Source organism: Sminthopsis crassicaudata, chromosome 5 (assembly GCF_048593235.1).
Source record: "Sminthopsis crassicaudata isolate SCR6 chromosome 5, ASM4859323v1, whole genome shotgun sequence".
Taxonomy (NCBI): domain Eukaryota; kingdom Metazoa; phylum Chordata; class Mammalia; order Dasyuromorphia; family Dasyuridae; genus Sminthopsis; species Sminthopsis crassicaudata.
In genome coordinates, this window is record NC_133621.1 from 223,954,673 (window position 1) to 223,974,306 (window position 19,634).

Genomic DNA, 19,634 nt, shown 5'->3' on the forward strand with positions numbered 1-19,634 from the left:
AGAGCAAGATTTTGATGTAAGCCAAATCAGCATGGTTCTTCTCCTTTCTTTTTTAAAAGAATAAAGCTTCTGAGATCCCTTAATGTCCTAAAATTTTGACAGACTTCCTGGCAAGGAAAGGCTTGTGAGTTTTATGGAAGATAACTGTCACAACAACCAAGTAAATTCAGATACTGTTTTTCCAATAAGCAAATAAAATATGTGCTTGGAGGTTTCTTGGGCCTAGTCTACAATACTAAAAATTACTACTTAAAATTCTCCATATAATAGGGAGGGGAAATGTTTATTTATTTTTTTATACATTTCTTCTTGAATTTCTAATTTTATTATAAACAGAAAACTGCTCATTTTTCTCCCACAAGCCTACCATGGCCTAGATTGGTGTGGGGCAGAAGACAGCAATGAGATCTTTCTCTCTGTGGGCCTTTACCCCACACCTGGCTGGTCTTTGGAGGGGGGGGGATTTCCATTACCATCCAACACAAGGCTTTGAGGCCTACCGGTGGAAGGAAGTCCTCTTGAACCTCTGTCTTTCCCCTCCTCCTCCATTCTTAGTCTAAACAAACAAAAAAAGTCTGAAGTTTCCCTTAGACTGCCTTTAAAATGACTTTTTTAGGTGTGGGATTGGTTGGAGGCACCTCTCCTTTATGCCCCTTCAATCACAAAATAACCCTATGAGAGATGGGAGGCAGAATTGCACAGTAAGTGCCTTGGATTCAGCAAGAACTGAGTTTAGAGATATACTGAGTTTAGATATATGCCCCAGATACGTGCTGAGTGAACCTGGGTAAATCACTTATTCCCAAGCAATGCTCTGAGGCTTTATCTGCATTGTTAGGAGTCCTTTACTGGAAGTTGTTCATTCTATCAAAGTTACATGTCTCATTTAAAAGCAAAATAAAGCAAAAATTGAGGACACTATCCTAGTCCAAGTCTGCTTAAGCTCTCCCTAAGACAAGGGTGGAGAGGAGAGAGACCAACTAGAGGCATTTGAAAATAAGACACCCCCTGCCTCTCAGCTCTTCTGTCCCCACCCCCAGAAGACGCCTTCCTCTCTGAAAACTCAGATTGAGGAGAGGTGAAAAGAAAATTCAATTCTAATGTCCCACATAAACCTTCTAGTTGAACTAATACATACAACACATACTCTCTCTCTCTCTCACACACACACACAAGCACACACACACACACACACATACACACAAACATACACACACACCACTTCCTTTCCCTTCCTGGTCCTAAGGACACTGGAAAACTGGAGTTGAGACTTAAGATTCGTATGTTTGCTTAGAGTAAACTTAGCAAGCAACTAGGGAGAAGGTGGGATTTTACCAGCAGAAGCCCAAGTCCACTGGAGGAGAGGGGGAATAAAAAAGAAACCATCAGACATTAAGTAAAACTAATTCACATTCACTGGTTTATTATTGATCACGGGGCACTTCACATCAACACTAAAATTCTTTATTGCAAGTTTTACAATAACCAAGTAAATTCAGTCCAAAAACCACAATGATCACAAGGGGGGTGAAAAATCTACCTAAGGTCTGGAGTTTCCATCTCAGAACTGAAAGTTCTTTTTGATATTCTTTTGGCTCCTCAAACTGAACAGCTAGAAGAGGCTCCCGAGATGCATTTAGCTTTGTCTGCTGCCTTTCCCCCCCTTCTCCTCCCACCCCCCCCACAATAATACAAAAGAACTTCATAGCTTTGTTCTCCTTAAAATGACTTCCCCCTCCCTCACCTCCCCTGATGCATTTTTCAATGCAAAAGGCCTAAGGGGGAAAAAAGGAAAAGAAGAAACAGAAGAATTGGCCTAAAAATGTCTCTTTCCTTTTTCTTCCCTCTTTCCCCCTGAAAATTAACCAGAACTGGACCATCGCACCTTGCAATATATATCTTTTTTTTTTTTTTTTTTTTTGCTGCTTTTTTTTTTCTTAAAAAATAAATAAAACCCCCAAACGGCCTAAAAAAAGCCCCGCAGGTACCATGCTAAGACAACATCACATGCTTAAAAGGGTCCTTAACAGTGGAAGGGAGAGAAGGGGGGGGGGGGGGCTTGTTTCCATGTATCTGTTGTTTCTGTTTGGAATAAGCAAAGGACTAGAGATGGGGAGAAGAAAGAACCAAAATATATATATATATATATTAGATTCTATAAATAAGAGTCAATTTGTGTGTGGGGGGTGGGGGAGTGGGTATGGGGGCGAAGGGGTGTGATTTATGTTTTATAACCTGGTAATGTCCTCTGCTCGCTGCTCCTGTGGTGTTGAGCTTTGGGAATGGTCTTCAGTAGGGCCGGGGGTGGTTGCGGGCAGGGAGCTGGGCGCCGCTCCGGCTGGTGGGGCGGATCTGACTTTGGTGTTGGGGAGTCGGTGGTCCTTCTTCCATTTCATCCGACGGTTTTGGAACCAAATTTTGATCTGCCGCTCGGAGAGACACAGCGAATGGGCGATCTCGATCCTTCTCCTCCGGGTCAGGTAGCGGTTGTAATGAAACTCTTTTTCTAATTCCAAGACCTGCTGGCGGGTGTAGGCTGTCCTCGAACGCTTGGGTTCCCCTCCATTATAATTGGGGTTCACTAGGGGGAGGGGTGGGGGAGGGGAAAAGCAGATAGGGGGTTCAGAGGCAGCAGGCTTTCCTGACCCCCAACCCCCACCCCCTTCTCAGCTCGGAGGAGCAGGAGGGGGAAAATAATAAAGTCATCGAACTAAATGGGTTATAAAGAACTTGAGGGACGCTGAAGACTTTGTAGTCTAATAAGAGGGGAATCCTCATTGTAACGCCACTGAATTATTTATGCGCCCTTAGAAAGCGAGCAGAGTTTTCTCACATACATAACAGATCCTAGCACATGGCTCGGACTGCCCAGAGTAGCTAAGCCATAAAATTTATGGGGGATGTAATTACCCATTCTCGCTCGTAAATCCAGTTCAATTGTGCTAACCCAGAGACGCTCCTAGAGAGAGAGAGGGGGAAGGAGAGAAAGGAGGACGGGAGCCGGAGGGGGACTGAGGAGGGTGGGAAGTGTAGGGGAAGAGGGGAGGGAGGAGGAGAGCAAAAAAGCAAAGTTGCCTACCCGTGCTAACGTGGATTTTTTTCATCCATGGATACACTATGGGCTGCTTGGATGCGGCGCTGGAGGGATGGTCTGGGGCTGGCTGGCTGCAGGCTGGCGGGGCTGGGGAGGGGGAAGTGGAGGAGCCGGAGAGAGGAGCTGGCTCGCAGAGCGGCTGCGATTTCTCGGGGTGATGGTGCCCCGCCTGAGCCGGCCCGTGGCCTCTCGGATTGCCCGGTCCCTGGAGACTGGTACAGCTATATTGGCGCTCGGGATAGCTAGACCGTGGAGGTGGTGGTGGGTACAGCTCTTGATGGTGATGCTGAAATCCTGATTCCCTGGTCCGGCCGTAATATTCCGGACTATGCTCAGGGATGTAGCTATTTTGCGAATATTCCTCGCATGGAGGAAATTTCGGATCGATGTAGTTAGAGTCCATCAAATAGGAGCTCATGATCATTAATTTCTGGAGTGGAAAATAATTTTTCTCGCTTTGTCGTTTTTCTGCTCCATAAAGCCCTCCTACTAGCTAGCGACCCTGTAAAGTTACTTTCACCATGTGACTCCGCCGGCCAATCACGCCAAGCAACCTAGTCCCCGGATAAGGAACAGAATCGCTTTATTCAAAATGTATCCAATTTTTTTCCTGGTGGTGGTGGTGTGGGGGTGAGTGGGGGGCTTTGTGAAGGGGAGACTAGACCCAGACTGACTGGAGCTGGGATGTCTTCCTTCAACCCCTCAGTGAGTTTGTTTTCTCCAACCTGAGAAGGCAAGTGTACCCTCCCCCCAGTCCCACTCAGAGAGAAGTAGGATCTGGATCTGGGGCGCTGGAAAATTGTGTGGGAGAGCCCCCAGATCCAATCATGTTGTGTTTCCTTGTTTGTGTGTGTTTTTTCCCAAATGAAGCCATTAATGGTTGTATGTTTCAGTCTGTCTAGATCGAGAACCAATGAGGAGTGAAGTTGGAGCAAGAGCATGGGTTGGGAGAGGGCACCAAGCTGAGCAAGACGCTGGTGTACCACAAGTCTAAGAAGATCAGAACCCGTGCCCTTTTCTGCCCCGCTTTTAAAACACACTCTCCCAAACTTCCCCTTCCCCCCCCCCAACTTCTCCTCCGACTGTTGGGAGAGAAGGGAGCTAAAGAATTTTACCTGACAGGTAGAGCTGGCTGTATGCAAATGACTGTCATGCCTGAAGGTCTGGATGCCCTTAACTTGGTTGGAGAGAGATGCTATGTCTTTGGGAAAAGGCAGAATTCAGAACTCTTCCTCTTCGATTTGCCATTCTCTCAGCCTCTCCCCACTAGAACCAGAGCTTCTCCTTTACATTCTCACTGTTAGGACTTTTCCAGTGTCCTACCTACCTTGGCTTTCCAATTCTTGAAAATAAATCATCTAAAAGGACTGCATCTGGGATTTTGGAAGGAAAAAAAAAACTGATAACATTTACAGAACTCTATCAATATTGACCATATCTCCATTGCTGACCTATGTCCATAGCTATCACCCAGTAGATGTAGGGTATCTCTATAAGTAGAGATAAGTAACTTTTGATGTGATAGAATGCTTGTCTCTGCTCACGGAGTGTGTTGTTTTATGTGTAAACCTGACTGTTAGGTGTGAGGCAATATCTATGGTCCGACTGTGTAAACACACTTCCACAAACATCCCAGAACACCCTTGGCTTAAGGCTGAGTCACAAGAGCAAAACTTCCCCCTGTCCTCCCAGCAGCCAGAGTTTGGGAGTAGAGGAGGGGTAGAGAAATGGGTTCCTTTGGAGAGCGTGTATTGGAAAACAGGGACAGGTGAAGATTCTGTTCCTCCAAGTTATAACTTGTCTGGGCCTGTAGGGAGAAGGGAAGGAATAAGGAGGAAGACAGAAGGGAGACAGGTATTGGGAGCGGGGAGAAGGACCTTAATATACTCCTGATGATGTCCTTATCCATTCCCATTCTCCCCCCAAATTAGACTATCCTGGATGGTTTTCAGAAGGCAGAACGGAGAGATAAGTGGAAACCTCACCAAGAAGAGGGAAAGGAGGGCCCAATACAACATACCCTTGCCAGAGCTAAAGAAGCCACTTCTTGACATCGATTACAATTAACTGCCCCTGGATAAGTCATAGTTTACTTGAGGGGGGAGGGGGCAGGGGCCAGGGGAGGGGAGAGGAGAAGAGAGGGGAAGGGAGGGAGCCGGATCCCCTTGTTGTACTTGATAACAATTATAGTTTAAAATCATAGCTTGCCGGGCCCAGCTATATTTTACTTGATAACAATAAAAGTGACACATAAAGTTAACTGTTTATGTTTTATTTATTAGACTAAATCTGCCAGCGGTGGTAGGAGCGTTTGCCTCGTCGCTGCAGCTTTTATAGGGCTGTAAAACGTCATAAATCAGTCTAGGGGAATCGCCGAGGCTCTTTGTGTCGGAGTAGGCGTGCTGCTGGCGGCCGCTGCCTGCTCCCTTCTTTCCACGAAAAGTCATAATGTGATTTTTTTTTCCCCCTCTGATTTTATTATGATCGCCGCCGTGATTAGTCAATCTACCTTTAATTCGCCACCCTGCGCTGCCACCGCCACTACCGCTGCCTCCCCTCCCCTCCCGGCCTGGTTGACACTTGAATTAGTACCTTTTAAAACAGCATAACAACTATTTGAGGGTTTAATTAGAACATCTGCAATTAAGGGAATGGGAAGGAGAAAAGGAAGAGAGGGAGCTGAGAGAGAGGAAGAGGCTAGAGCAGAGAGACTCAGGGCTCATCCTTTCTGCTTCTAGAACTCGGGTGGGGGGAGGGTGAAAGGTCTCCTCTTCCCCCCAAATTAAGCCCCCCCCTCCCTCTCATCGAGAGATTGAGAAGAGAAAAAGGGAGGAGAGGGGGGAGAATAAGAAGAGACCAAATTAAACCTCTGAATTGCAGCTATCCACTGCTATGTTCTTGATTGCCAAGTTTGTTCTTTCTTTAAAGTGCTAATCATTCCAATTTTCCTCTTTTTATTTCTTCTTAGTCTAGGACTTCAAATTTAGGAGTTTTGTAATCTATCTCTACCAAACTGCCCCACCACAACTAAATCGATATTCTTCAGCAGGAAGGCTGTGTATGCTATAGAAAAGGAACTTTGGTTATACTTGGGTGTAGTGTGTGTATATATACCCCTTCCTGGAAAAGGGCACATTCCTTCTCCCTGATGGAGAGAGAAAGCACCTTTCTTGTGCACACACATACACACCCTCAATGGGATTGGGGTGGGATGTTTGAATTCCCTGGAACATTGAATAATCCATTAGGGAAATTAGAGCCTGAGTTTCCAAACTTCTTTGAAAACTAGGTACTTGTGGGAGTGAGCAGGAGGCTGGTTTGAGCTGCTTAAGTCTGAGTAGAGAGGTAGTGTAAATTAATTGGGGAAAAAAAGATCCTATTGATTTAAAACTAGTAGTTTGGGAAGGAGGAGGTAAGCAGTGTAATTCCAAGTTACGGGAGAGAATCAACGGCTAATCGTGATCTGGAAACCAGCTTTCTCCACTGGGACATTGAAAAGTCAGGAAGATACCAAGTGGGACTGAAAAGTGAAGTCGAAACTATCCACAAATATTTAGAATCTCCTTTCTAGGCCTGATAGTCTGCCTCTTGATCTTTGTCAGCCTTCTGGATAAACGCATATATGCATGCAAACAAACATACACAGATATATGGTTTTTTTGCATATACATAGCTTATATGCATCCAGAATAATGTATCTATGTATGTGTATATATAAATATTTTCCTCTTCACCTGTGATGAATGAATGAAAATTCAGCTTCCCAGTGAGGAAACTTCTTCACAAATGGAGAGATCCTTTAGGAATCTCTGTCACTCTCTTTTTCTAGTCCCAGCCTTCTGCCCGCCAAACTTTCCTTCCTGTTTCCAAATATTTGCCTCTATTATAGCTCCAATAAACAGAATTAATTATCTACACGGACCATTCAGATGCACAACCTCAAAGCTTTCTATTTATGCAGGTAAGTTTGCATTATAGAGACTACCCTGAACACAGAGCCAGGGATTGAATTTAACTCTGCATTTAGCTAATATTAACTACCTTGTTAGCTAACAATATACACACAAGCATAATGCTAAATGCCAGCATGTGTGCCATAAAGATGCACACACACAGGGATTTAATACCATATTTGTACATCTCATTGAATTTTTGGATGTGAAAAGGAATCTATGTGCTTTTACACATACACTTGGAAATCCATAGGACTGTTTGTTTGTGTGTGTGTATTTAAATATATCCACACGTACTTTCGAAAGTTATTTGTGAGAAAGCACAAATATCTGCCCTTCACTTCTAAAGACCATACACATTTTACCTATAGAATATTCTATATATTCTAGCATGTTCCTTTCCATAGATTTCCTGTTTGCATAGAGGAGCCACTGGGGTTTCCAAGGCGTGTGAAAAACACTTCTATACTAACCTCCTCAATCCTTTTGTATTCCCCCCCTCTGTCTTCCTACCCCCATGGCCAGCTAGATTCATCCTCCTCCCCCTTGCCTTGTCCTAACCAGCCATCTCTCACCCCAACCGTCCATGAACACATCGTACTATTTCCTAATTTTATTTTTATATTTGCTGCATTTCCCCCTGCATTTAGTTTGTATCACCCCCAGCCCCCATCTCCGTCGCCTTTCTCTACGTCCAGATCTGGTTTCTCTTTTCGGAAACATGTTTCAGTACAAAGCGCTTCCCTTCTGACAGTACTGAAGAAAAATAAGTGTTCATTGTGTGTGTGGCGTTATTGTGTCCGGCATTACCATATTGACCGTTGGATAACCTATATTCGCTCCCCCCTCCCATTAACAATCTGCGGCAGAGAACATAAGTAGCTCTTGAGACTTTGTGATGCTTTTAAAAATCTCAGTCCTTAGCCTTGCCCCATTCCTTCCTTTTCTAGGGAAGAAAGTGTGTGTATGTGAAGGCAGGGGGTGTATTTCAATTTGGATTTCAAGATTTTTTTTTTTTTTTTTGTCTTTTTTGGTTGGAGGAAAAGAATGGGAGAGAAGATCATGGTCATCCCCTCCCCCACCCCACAAACTGCAGGATTTTTTGAAAGAAAAGAGACTTCCACAGCCCTCCCTCTTTTTCCTTTCCAAATAAGTTGACTTCTAGATGACATGTAATTAATTCCATTTTAATTTCTCCCCCCCCCCAAACAACTTGAAAGCTCCAAACTGAATCGAGGTTCCCTTCTGGTTTTGTTCCTTTATGACGCCTGGCAGACAGAAGTAATGTATGCAAAGGAATATGCAAATGCTTAATTGATTTTTTCTTAAATCTCTTGTCAGTAAAAGTAATGAATTGGTCTAAAATGATTTTAATAACCCGGACATGTCACTAGAAAATGCTCAACCTTCCCCACCCCCCACAATCGCCTATAGTCTCAAAAAAACCAATTATGGACCCGTTCATTTCCCCTCTTTTAAAATATTAAAGATGAATTCCTCTTGTTTGTTCGGAGATCACGGACAAGGTCCTCTTCTGGATTGTTCCCCCCTTCCCATTCCTTTCCCTGGAATTCAATTTTCTTCAAATCTCGTTTAAAGTGGCTTTTTAAAAAGTGGACGCATTTTAATATTGGTTAGACAGAGTGACCCGCATTTCACCTCGGTTGTTTGACTTGTTCCAATAGGTCACTGCCATAGAGTTATTGATGGGGAAACTCCATTGAAATTTGTCTCTTCGCAAATGGCCTTTAGATCTTCCAGTGAGTTCAATAACTAGTTATAATGTGGAAAGGGAAAAATGAAGGCCCTGGGCTAACGAATTTGATGTTTCATTTTTATGCTGGAGAAATTGTTGGTTTGGATTTTGATTCCTGCTTTTTTTTCCCCCTTCTGCCCCTCCAGCTTTGTCCCCTCCCCCCATGCAGGTCTACTGAATTCCACCCTCCTTTTAACCTTAGCTTCTGCTCTTGACCCCCCCCCCCTTACTTTTTTTTTTTTTTTTAATTTCATTTTTACTTTTAAAATCTCCGACACTTGGAAGGAGGAAGCTGAAGCTACTGGAGGTCTGTAACTCGAACTTTCGTTCTTGGAATGAGAAAGACTTTTACTTTTTAAAGGGTGTGTGTGTTGGGGGGGGGGGGGGGGAGAATGCTGTTGAGTCTTTTAAAAGCCTGAGAAAAAGCTTGGCTTTAGAACAGCTTAGTACAGATGCTCCTAAGCTTTGCTGGCTCTTGCAGCTAAGCAGAAAAATGTAACGAGCTCGCTGAAGACTCTTTTCTACAATTAAATATGGCAAAAACTGCGAAACAGGATCAATTTTGGTTCCGTTTCTGATAGGGAAAAACCGATGGGTTCTGGCGATGGGGAGTGTTTTAAAGGAGGCGCTGGAAGGGAAGGAAACCGGCTTCTTTTCAAGGCCTCTGTGTCAAAATGACTCCTTCCAATGACTTGCTGAGTGGGAATTGACTGGGGGTCACCCATTTGTTGGATTTTGCCTTTTCTTAGCCATCACTGCATTCTCCTGGAGAAGCCTTGAAGCCCAGGAAAAGGTGAAATTTAGTAGGCTCAATAAGACTGATGCAGAGGGGGCCCAGAGAAATGAATGGGATCTGAGGAGGGGATCTGGTTTCTGCATTAGGTTTCATCAGGGAAAAAGAGATTCTTAAGCTTCCCCTACAATTAGAAAATAGAAAAGTTGGTGGGGAAAGTCTTAGGCTCCCTGCAGAAATATAGCTGGAGAATGGATAGTGTATTGCACTCTTAGCTCTCTGCAATTCTATCTCCCTCACAGATGACCCATAGTCTAACCAACTTACATCTCTATCAACATTATTATTAATGGTAATAATAGCAACAATAGCGTTCTTCTATCAGTAGGTCAGAGCACCCTGTTTTTCCTTTAATATTTTTCTCTATTTCAAGCAGCATTTTTTTATTCCTTTCGAAGAGAAAGTAAACAGATCTTCTAGGCCAGCTCTCCAAGCCTTAGGGTTCCCCTTTTTGAATATGTCATTATAGCCTTTATAACCCTTTTACCCACCCCCAATTAATCCCCAAATCCCTATATTTCCCATTTTCCAGAAAGAGGACAGATGAACAAATCTAAGTGCTCTCTCAGTGGGAGCTAAGACCCCAACCCCCTCCTCCAGTACCTCCAGATAAGGTTGCTCCGGCTGGATTTAGATCATAGATAGGTTCTTTCAGTGACAAAACAATCTCCCCTCAGTAGTCTCCGGGGATCAGTACCCCAGTTCCCAAGACCCAGGCCCACTAGAACCAAATAAACAACCAGAAAAAAAACCCCCAAAAAAAACAAGGGAGAAGGGATAGGAATAGTAAAGACTAAGGCCTGAAGCAAACCGGACTTCTGAGAAAAGACATCCTATGTCTTCTCCGGCCAGGCGGGGAAATGAATCAATAGTGATCAGTTAATCAACTTGATAGAAATCCCTCTAGCTTTCCTGTTTCTGTCTCTGTCTGGGCTATGCACACCTCTCACCCTACAAGCTAGAGAATTCAAATTTGCCTCTTATGCACTCTCCCTCGGTTTCTGAACCCGAAAACTTCCTACCTTAGAAACAGAAAGAACCCTTGCCAGAAGTACACTGGGGATGATTCATTCTTTGTTTTTTTTGTTTTTAATGTTTTTTTTAGTTTAGTCTGTCTCTGCTTGGATTTCCCCATTCTACTTTAATATTTTTGTCTCTGCTCTGAATCATCCAATTTATTTAGCATCACTCCTGTTTGCACACTTTTCCCTTCCATACAATTTTCGCTGTCTTTTACCCGAATTATTCCATCTTGTTCCAGCGTCCAAAAAGAAAATAAAATCAATTCCATCTTCTGTCTTTTCTTTGGGTATCCTATATTATCCCAAATTGTATTCCCATTACAGTAGCCCTCTACTCCCTTCCAGGTTTGACTATGACTGTGTTTTATATTATGTTATTCTGTCATCCAAAAATATATGCAAATGCAGACATTTCTATTTGCGCCTGTATTGGAGATTAGAGATACACACATTTTATGTATTTGTGGATGAAGATCCATTCTGATTTTTAGACACCTATAACGATAAAGATGAGATAGACACATCTATACAGCACCTCTTTGTGGGTTTTTCCTTTGTAGTGTTGGCATAAGAATGTTATTTTCCTACACATTGTTTACTCTTGTGTTCTATACAGTTCAGCGTGTACATTAGCACACGTTGGAGTTGGGTCTCGAGTAAAAAGGTCTCCAGCTATGACCTCTGCAGGCACAAATGCAGACACACACCTCTGCAGAGAAGATAAAACAGCTTCCCAATAAACGTGCACTCCCTATTATTTATGGATAATGAAAAGACGTAGGTGTAAAGAAATACAGTCGTAGGTTGAACACTGAAGAGCGGGGACAGACAAAAACAGAAAGATGGTAATCTGGGTTTCATTCCCCTCCTCCCCCACTCGCCCCGCATGCCTTCCCATACCTCTTCAAGGTGCACTCGTACCTGCTCAGGAAAATCGAGTAGAGAGAGATCTTTCTATCATTGGGTGCCCCCACCCCCCATCCCAAGAAACTGTGTTCCCCCAGTAGAAACAATCTGAAGTCATTGAATCTACCCAGTCCATGGCTAGGGGGATTTAAAGAGGGGAGAAATCCAGGGTGGAAGAGAACTGCCTTATTTTGGAAGGTGGGAAAGAATATAAAATAGGGAATGGAGATAACCTTTTGTCGAGCTGACTTTCTCTCTTTCGTCCTACAGAAAACTATTTGATCGGCCATCAGCGTATTTTTTCCAGTTTAATTTCTCATCTGTTTACACCTAATAAACGCTTCTCGCTTATTCCCTCACGTCCTTTTCATTCTCTGATCCCTTACAACACCGCAGCCATTAGTTACTATTATTGGTATTTTTATGAGGCTCTTTTCCCGAGCCCTGGGGGCTGGGGGTGGGGCGCCTGGTTTTTTGACTGGAGAAAAACTTCAGCGAAACTTCACTTAGTTACAACCTTGTTCCCCTTTTCCGCCCCTAGGACTGAATTCCCCAGTCCCAGTCCCGCTTCCCAGAGCAGAAATGTTGCAGGGTAAATAAGAGTTCGCCTGCTCTTGGTTATTAGAATTCTGAAGACGTTGGCATGTGTAGCGATCATTAGTCAAACCCGTGGAAGCCAAAGGAACCGAGGAGTTGGACAGAAGAAATCTTGGAAATGATATACAGGAGCCGGCTGGAGCATCAATTCAGGCCGATAAGAGCGGGGCTGCTGGGAGCTGGGGCAGGGAAGGTGTTTAATTGGGCTCTGGGTACCTTTCATAATTGGTGAGGAGGAAGGGGGCATTGAAAGCCCCAAAGGGGAGACGTTGCACCCTTTTTTAAAGGTCAACCAATGAAAACCGTGTAGATTCGTGCACACCTTGAACCCCTTCTCCAAATACTGTGAGATCCAGAGGCAAGAAAAAAAGAAGGGTAACCCCACTGCATACCCAGAAGGAGTGCAAAGCTAGATTTGGGACAAAGTGATAAGAGAGGGGAGGGAGGAAGAAAATTTTAGGATTTTACTAACATTTCAGGATTTTCCCTCACATCATTCCTTCTTTTTCAAGAAAAAGCTAGCTAGGGTAAAGGACTCCAATGATTAGAGTCAGAGGACAATTGGGTGAAATGAGAGCTCGGGCCAAGAATAAATAGGAAAATAGGATGAACGGGAAGGTGTCTGGGAGAGAATATAACTATTCCCCTCTTCTCATTTGGGCTCCAGCACTCATTCTGGAGGTTGAAGGGCAAGAGTGCAAAGACTGGGTGAGGTCACATTTAGTGACCAGGGAGCAATTTAGTATAATGACTAAATACTCCAGAAAATACTCCAGTAAATACTCCTCCCCACCCCCTGCATAGCAGAAACCAAAATAGAGAAGAAAAGAGATAGCCACCTCCCACAATAGACATCTATGTTTAGTTAAGGATCATATCTAAATCAGTCTAAATACACAATTATGCAGTCATACTATGAAGAAGTCCAAATAGAAATAGAATAAAGAACATTTGAAACCAACCAATCACAACAAAACAGACATCTATAAATACCAGTTTTATGCATTAGATTACTAAATATTCATTTAAGTTTCTAAAGGGAGGTTAATAAATAACACCAGCAAATTAATGTGTATACACAATCCATACACTAGGAAAAAAAGCTATCAATATGGATTTGAATTTAATGAGATGTACAAATATGCACCCAGTTGTATACCCATCCACTATAGAAAGAACTATAATGTACACTCATGTATAATAAAGAGAAATATCTAGCCCCTAGTGAAAGATCCATCAACATGCATTTAAAATTGTAGTAGGAAAGTATGTAAAATAGTTTCTGATTGTATACACACAGGAGGATCTTTAAATACAGAACCACATATATAGAACTCTCTCTAGAAAGACACATTTTTCTCTGGACACGAATGTCCAACTTAATGTGTTTCTGACATCTATAGATATCAAATGCATCAATTGTATCAAACATCTCCAAGCCAAACAAGAGACACTGGGTTTGACCGACATACAAAGACCCGAGAAATGGAGAAATAAATATCCTCATTTATACCATATAGGGCATTTCTTTTAAAAGGAATATTAACTTTCAAGTCAAGGGGGACAGGAAAGCATGGCATTGCCTCTGGTGAAGGTGAAACTGAGGCCTCAGGTGAGGGATTCATTTGGCTCAATTTCTTTCTTTCTTTCTTTCTTTCTTTCTTTCTTTCTTTCTTTCTTTCTTTCTTTCTTTCTTTCTTTCTTTCTTTCTTCTTTTTTTCTTTCTTTCTTTCTTTCTTTCTTTCTTTCTTTCTTTCTTTCTTTCTTTCTTTCTTTCTTTCTTTCTTTCTTTCTTTCTTTCTTTCTTTCTTTCTTTCTTTCTTTCTTTCTTTCTTTCTTTCTTTCTTTCTTCTTCCTTCCTTCCTTCCTTCCTTCCTTCCTTCCTTCCTTTCTTTCTTACTCTCTCTCTCTTTTTCTTTCTCTCTCTTTCTCTTTCTCTCTCTCTCTCTCTCTCTCTCTTCTCTCTCTCTCTCTCTCCTCTCTCTCTCTCTCTCTCTCTCTCTTTCTTCCTCCCCCTACTCCACTCCCACCCCTTCACTGCAAGACCAAGGGAAAAGCTCTTCCAACGTGGGACTCAGAGACTCCTCAGGCAGACTCAGAGGCAGCGGGGGGCTCCGGGTGTCACGAGGGGAAGGCTCGTTAACATTACGAAATGGGGTCATTTGGATAAAATATGATTTTGTTTGGAGGCAGCTCCACAGAGAGGAGACATCAGGCGTGTACAGCCCGAAACCGCCTAGGAAAGAGGGCTACATACACTCAGTCTCATTCACTCTCACACACGCACACACAGCTCTTAATTACTCTGCACCACAGCCCCAGAGCACTAGCTTGAATCAGCCAGGAGCTTGCATTTCCCCTCCCCCTCTCACCCCCACAGTGATTTTCCTTTTTTGATCACACAAGTTCTAATGTAAACCTCAGAAATCCTATATCTGGGGGAGCCAATTTTATATTTGGAGGAAGGGGTTATATGGAGACAAGAAGTCCCTTGAAAAAGGAAACCTTGCTGATGTGTAAACCCTGCTCCTGGTCCATCCCAGTACACCCAGATTTCTAATACCAATAGCTTTCCCATCCAGCCACCCTTTTAGGTTTGATGTTATTTGAGAAGACTGCCTTGATGTCTATGGAGTTTTTGTGTCTTTTGGAAGTAAAGAGATAGGGAAAGGCAGGCAAATCCTGGTCTACACAGTCCAAAAAAAAAAAAAAAAAAAAGATAATTGGAGCAGCCCTTCCTTCTGAGGGGGGAACAGTTTTGTTTTGTTTTGTTTTGTTTTTCTTTCTCTGCAGAAGAGTAGACGATTCGGGGTCCAAGGGAGAAGAGAAGATTACATGCACAACTGTTCTACTTTTCCATTTTATGTCTCTTGTGTAGGCCACAAAGTGGCAAAATGACCACCAAAGAGAGAAAGAGAGACACACAGAGAGGCACATAGGCAAGAGACAGAAACAGAACTCTTCCCATCTATGTGTGCTGGGGGGTTGAGAATCAGAACACAGGGTTTCCTTCTTGTTTCCTCTTTAATTGGGTTTTATTGGGGGATGAGCTTGGTGGGGAGGGACAATAATGGGGACTTGGGGAGTGAAATGCATTTAGATAGCAGGCTGAGGAACATTTACAAAGCAAAGCTTCAGATGGCATTTCCTGGGAAGGGACTAGATCAAAACAACCTCCTCTTGGCGTTTATTACCCTGTCTCTCCTCCTGGCGGAAAAGTGCCTTCAATAAAACTTCAGCTTACACCCTACCACATTCCCCCAACTCCCCCCAACCCCCACACAACACTCCTTCACCAGGAGAATGGAAAAGCAAAGAAGCCTAATTCAAAACGGTATAGACAGTAAGTCACCCTCCTCACCCTTTCCTTATCCCTGACTTTCCACTGGCTAGAAAATTACCTCGTTCTTTTTTTAAGTACTTACTGAAAAAGATTTTCTCCAATGTCTGTGTAATTAAGAAGTCCAAGAGGATTTAAATAACAGATATTCCAATGGGACAGTTCCCCAGCAATAGGTAGGAGAAGGAAGAGGAGAGCAAAGGAAAATAGAGCTTTCCCTTTTGCCATTAACCCAATTTAGCCACTATAATCCTGGCCAGGACAGAAATAAGACATGAAAGGTCACTCAGGGAAAGGATCTGTTGCCAGTGGGATCTGCTAAGTAGGTTTGGATTTCTCAGGCAGAAAATTAGGAAGGACTGGGAATTGCCAGGGAGCTGGGGATAGGTGAGAAAGGAAAGAGAGAAAAGGTGGGGAAAAAAAAGGCTGGTTTAAATGGGGGGGGGGGATGTTTAAATTTCTGCCCATTGAGGAAACTGGAATCTTTGATATCTACACAAATCTATAGACACAAACCTGCTCAAACTTATACACCCAACCACAAATTTAGTGTTACAAAGAGATTTATTGTTATATATTATATATACACCCATTTTTATGTGAACATACAGTGCTACTTGCTGGGAATATCTCTACTTATCTGGGAGCTGGAGTATAAATAAACACATCCCCTTACACACAGGAACACACTAACGTTGTATGCAATATATTACATTACAGACCAGATGTTATGTTTGATATCTGTAGTTACACCTGGGATTCCTTATTCTGAAATTCCTAAAGTATGCTCTAAATCAGATGTTGAGCCTGGTATGGAGTTCTTCCCAGGGTACATGAATGCTGTAAAAAAGGATCTTGGGACAGCAGCAGTGCAGAGCAGCTCCAAAACCATCTAGTACACATTGGGCAATATGTTAATCTGTCATGTTTTGCAATACAGTAGATGCACATTCTGAATAGCTTTTGGAGATGATCTAATCCAATCATTTTTAATTTATGAATGAGGAAACTGAGGCTCAGAGGGAGCAAACATGTAGTAGTTACACAACTAGGATTTGAATGAATATCCTTCGATTCCAAATCTTTACTCTATATGTACTTTTATATGTACTATCTATATGTACTTTACTCTTTATGTACTTTTTTTTTGACTGAGTTTCTTTCTTCATTCCCTAGGGAACCTTGGGAAAAGGAAGAGCTGGATCCTTGAAGGAATAAGAAAGCACTTGGGCAAAGATTCATTTCACCTTTCAGCGTGTCCCTCTCTTTCCACTCTATTTTGAACACTGTCTTCCCTTAAGTGATGAACACCTTCCCAGACCTTACCATTGGCACAGAGGAAAACTCCTGACCTGGCATTCCTGACATATAGATAGGCTCCATAAGAAAGAGGAAGAACAGGGGGACTAGAGAAGGAGATCTCCTTTCCATCCAATTTTCTTTCCTTGACATCTTAACAAAACTTTCTCAAGAAATCCCTTGATATCCTCTTTTCAAAATTAGATTCCCCCTCTACCATCCAATATAACCAAAGTGTTAAATTCAGAGCCTTTCTCTTGAAGAAAGATGTCTATGCAGGTATAACAAAAATCTATAAACTAAGCCTTCAAACAAACAAAAATCTCATCTGTACCCCTCTCCCTTCAAGCCTACTAATCCTGTTGGAGAGTGAAAGTTGGTTTAACTTAAACAATCTCCAGAGCCTATCTTGACTGCACTGAAATTCTCCAGATAAAACATTTCCCTGTGACAAGATGGACATGATTTACTGTACTCTTCTTCCACCCACACCCCTCACAGATCTGGCTATCTGAAATCCAATTTGGTGATGCTAGATATTGAGAATCCAGTACTTTACAAACCTCCTCCCTCACCCCCTCCCTCAATAAAACCACTTAATAGTAAAGAGGGGAGTGTGGGGTGGGTGATTAGAAGATCTATAGAGGATAGGTTTTAGATTAAAGATTCAATTTCTCCTTTTACCTTCCCTCCTCATTTTTTTCCTTTTTTTTTTTTTTCACCTAATTTTTTTACCTGACCTCAGAGGTCCTGGCCATGTGGGTATTTGTCTTCCCCATCCCCCTTCTTAGAAAAGCAAATAAATACAGGGAACAAGCCAAGGAATGGAACAATGGACACTCCAACTTTCTCTCCATTTACTCAATTAGGAATCCTCCCTATTACAGAATCCAACTTTAAGAAGGGGAGAGAATTCCTTCCAGAAGGAAGAGAGACAGTTTCACTTGAACTTTTATATCTAAAGTGGGAAGTGGTGGGATATGAGGGGTTAGAAGCAAAGGAGAAAGAGACAGTTTTCCTTTACTGGTGGTCTCCATGGGAGTTGAACAAGGGAAAATGTTCCTGTAACATAATTTTGAGAAATGCAGTTTAAATTCTGAGGCAAAGAAGAACCTAGGTCTCTCTGTATCCCCCTGGTTTTTTTTATTATAAGACAGGTATTTTGCAGACTGAGTCATTCATTTTCCTTTCTCTCATAGATTTTCTCACACAGACACACAACTTAAATGGTGCCCTCACGTCCCACACACTACACATTAATTGCACTATCATTCACACTCATATGCAGAGATAGTTCTTCTACACATGCACATGCATTCTGTTAGACTTGAACACACATACACAAGTACACATGTTCTCTTTTATATTGATTCACATTATTTTCTGGATAAATTAACCTTAAATCAATTTTTTTAAAGATAAAAGGTGGGAAGAATTAACAATTCAAACAGATCTATGGAATATCCACTTGGCTATTGCCCCTTTCTAGACTTTCTGGCCTGTTTTCCCCCCTTTCCAATTAATTAATTAATTCTACCCCCAAAAGACTCCCCATATTCCACCTTTACAAATTCCTCACTCCTCTCTTTTTCTTTTTAAACATGTATTTCCACACTTACTCATTTCTTCCACAAACCCTTGCCTCATCTTTCAGGACACTTGACCATCAGAGTCTTCCTGACAAAGCAAAGTATCTCTCTTTCTCCTCACTATCCTCACACGAACAAAACTAGCTTTTATCCTGGGTCTGACAAAAGTGAAAACTTGAGGGAAACTTTTAATATTTGTGGGATTATTCTTTAAAAGTCTGCATTTAGGTTAATGAAATCGAAGGTTTCAGACCTATTCTTGTTTGTGAAATGGAAATCACAATCCAACACAAAGGGATCAGATCCATACTGGAAATCATTCAGACAATTCCCTCCCACCCACCCGGTAGCCTCCATAACCTTTTAGATTTGGGGCTTTTAGAAGTCTGAATTGGATCAGAGACCCTTAGTTCTCAATATCAGGTCAGTCGAGCTCAGGGGTCCCTAAAATGGTACAGGGGCAAATGGGGGAGTGAATCACAAAGAAAGGCAGCACCATTCACGGAGTAACATGGCTCCCAGAGTTGCCCGATGATGAGGGTAGATTAAGGTGGGAGGGGGGGAGGCGAGTGTGGGGGACTATGGAAAGACATGGGGGGAGAGGAGGGAACCGAGAAAGAGACCCAAGGACTTTTTGTTGATTGGATGACGGGGGGGCATGTGACCCTGCTTAGCGCATGCCTGATTGGTTGCTTGACCTCTTCTTGGGTTAGAGACCTAGGAACAAAAATACAAGCATTCCCTCCTGCTGCATTGAGGATACCTTGGCACCTGATGAAAGGACAAGCGCTATTTAATGCCCCTCCTCCTCTATAGAAAGGAGCCAAGTTCATGTAGAGGTGGCTCGGGGCGGTAGAAATACCAAGAAACAGTCCCCATTAGCACGTCCCTGTTTCCCTGGTGAAAAGGACTAAAACAGTGAAACTGACCAATACAAAATGCAGGAGGGACGGAGTGGGGGCAGGGAAGTCTTACCTGTGCCCAGGTACGAGAGAGAGTCCTAGTGAGTCAGAAGAGAACCTTCGTTGGGATTTGTGTGTAAAACACACGACACATGTACATGCGTGTATGCCATGTTTGTGGCTGTTTGTACTGATGCTTGTGTGTTTCCTGACCCTATCCTTTCCTCAGAAAGCAGCTGTCACTTCCGTCAAAGACGTGGGGATACGCAACAAATTCAAAGCAAGTCGGACGGGGGAGGGGGGGAGTGATACCCAAAGCATAGATTCTAGCTCAGCGTTCCAAAGACCTGGACCTGCGGCTTCGCTTTTTGGGAAACCCCCCA

The 19,634-nt window shown here is 42.9% G+C and overlaps 1 protein-coding gene across 1 annotated transcript; it reads right to left on the bottom strand.

Moving 5' to 3' along the window:
• Positions 1–1,417: 1,417 nt before the first annotated feature.
• Positions 1,418–5,517, bottom strand: HOXC4 (homeobox C4). Its single transcript, XM_074270157.1, has 3 exons — positions 4,210–5,517; positions 3,080–3,648; positions 1,418–2,581 (listed from the first exon to the last, which is right to left on the bottom strand). The coding sequence occupies exons 2-3, from the start codon at positions 3,516–3,518 to the stop codon at positions 2,229–2,231; spliced, it is 792 nt and encodes a 263-aa protein (XP_074126258.1). The 5' UTR covers positions 3,519–3,648; positions 4,210–5,517; the 3' UTR covers positions 1,418–2,228.
• Between the last annotated feature and the right edge of the window lie 14,117 nt (positions 5,518–19,634).

What these genes read in the sequence shown, in the direction of transcription:
- HOXC4 (XM_074270157.1), bottom strand. Translation starts at nt 3,518, where the DNA reads ATGATCATGAGCTCCTATTTGATGGACTCTAACTACATCGATCCGAAA. An exon ending in AAAAATCCACGTTAGCACGG is followed by an intron (nt 2,582 to 3,079) that starts GTAGGCAACTTT and finishes CCCTCCCCCTAG; the next exon opens with TGAACCCCAATTATAATGGA.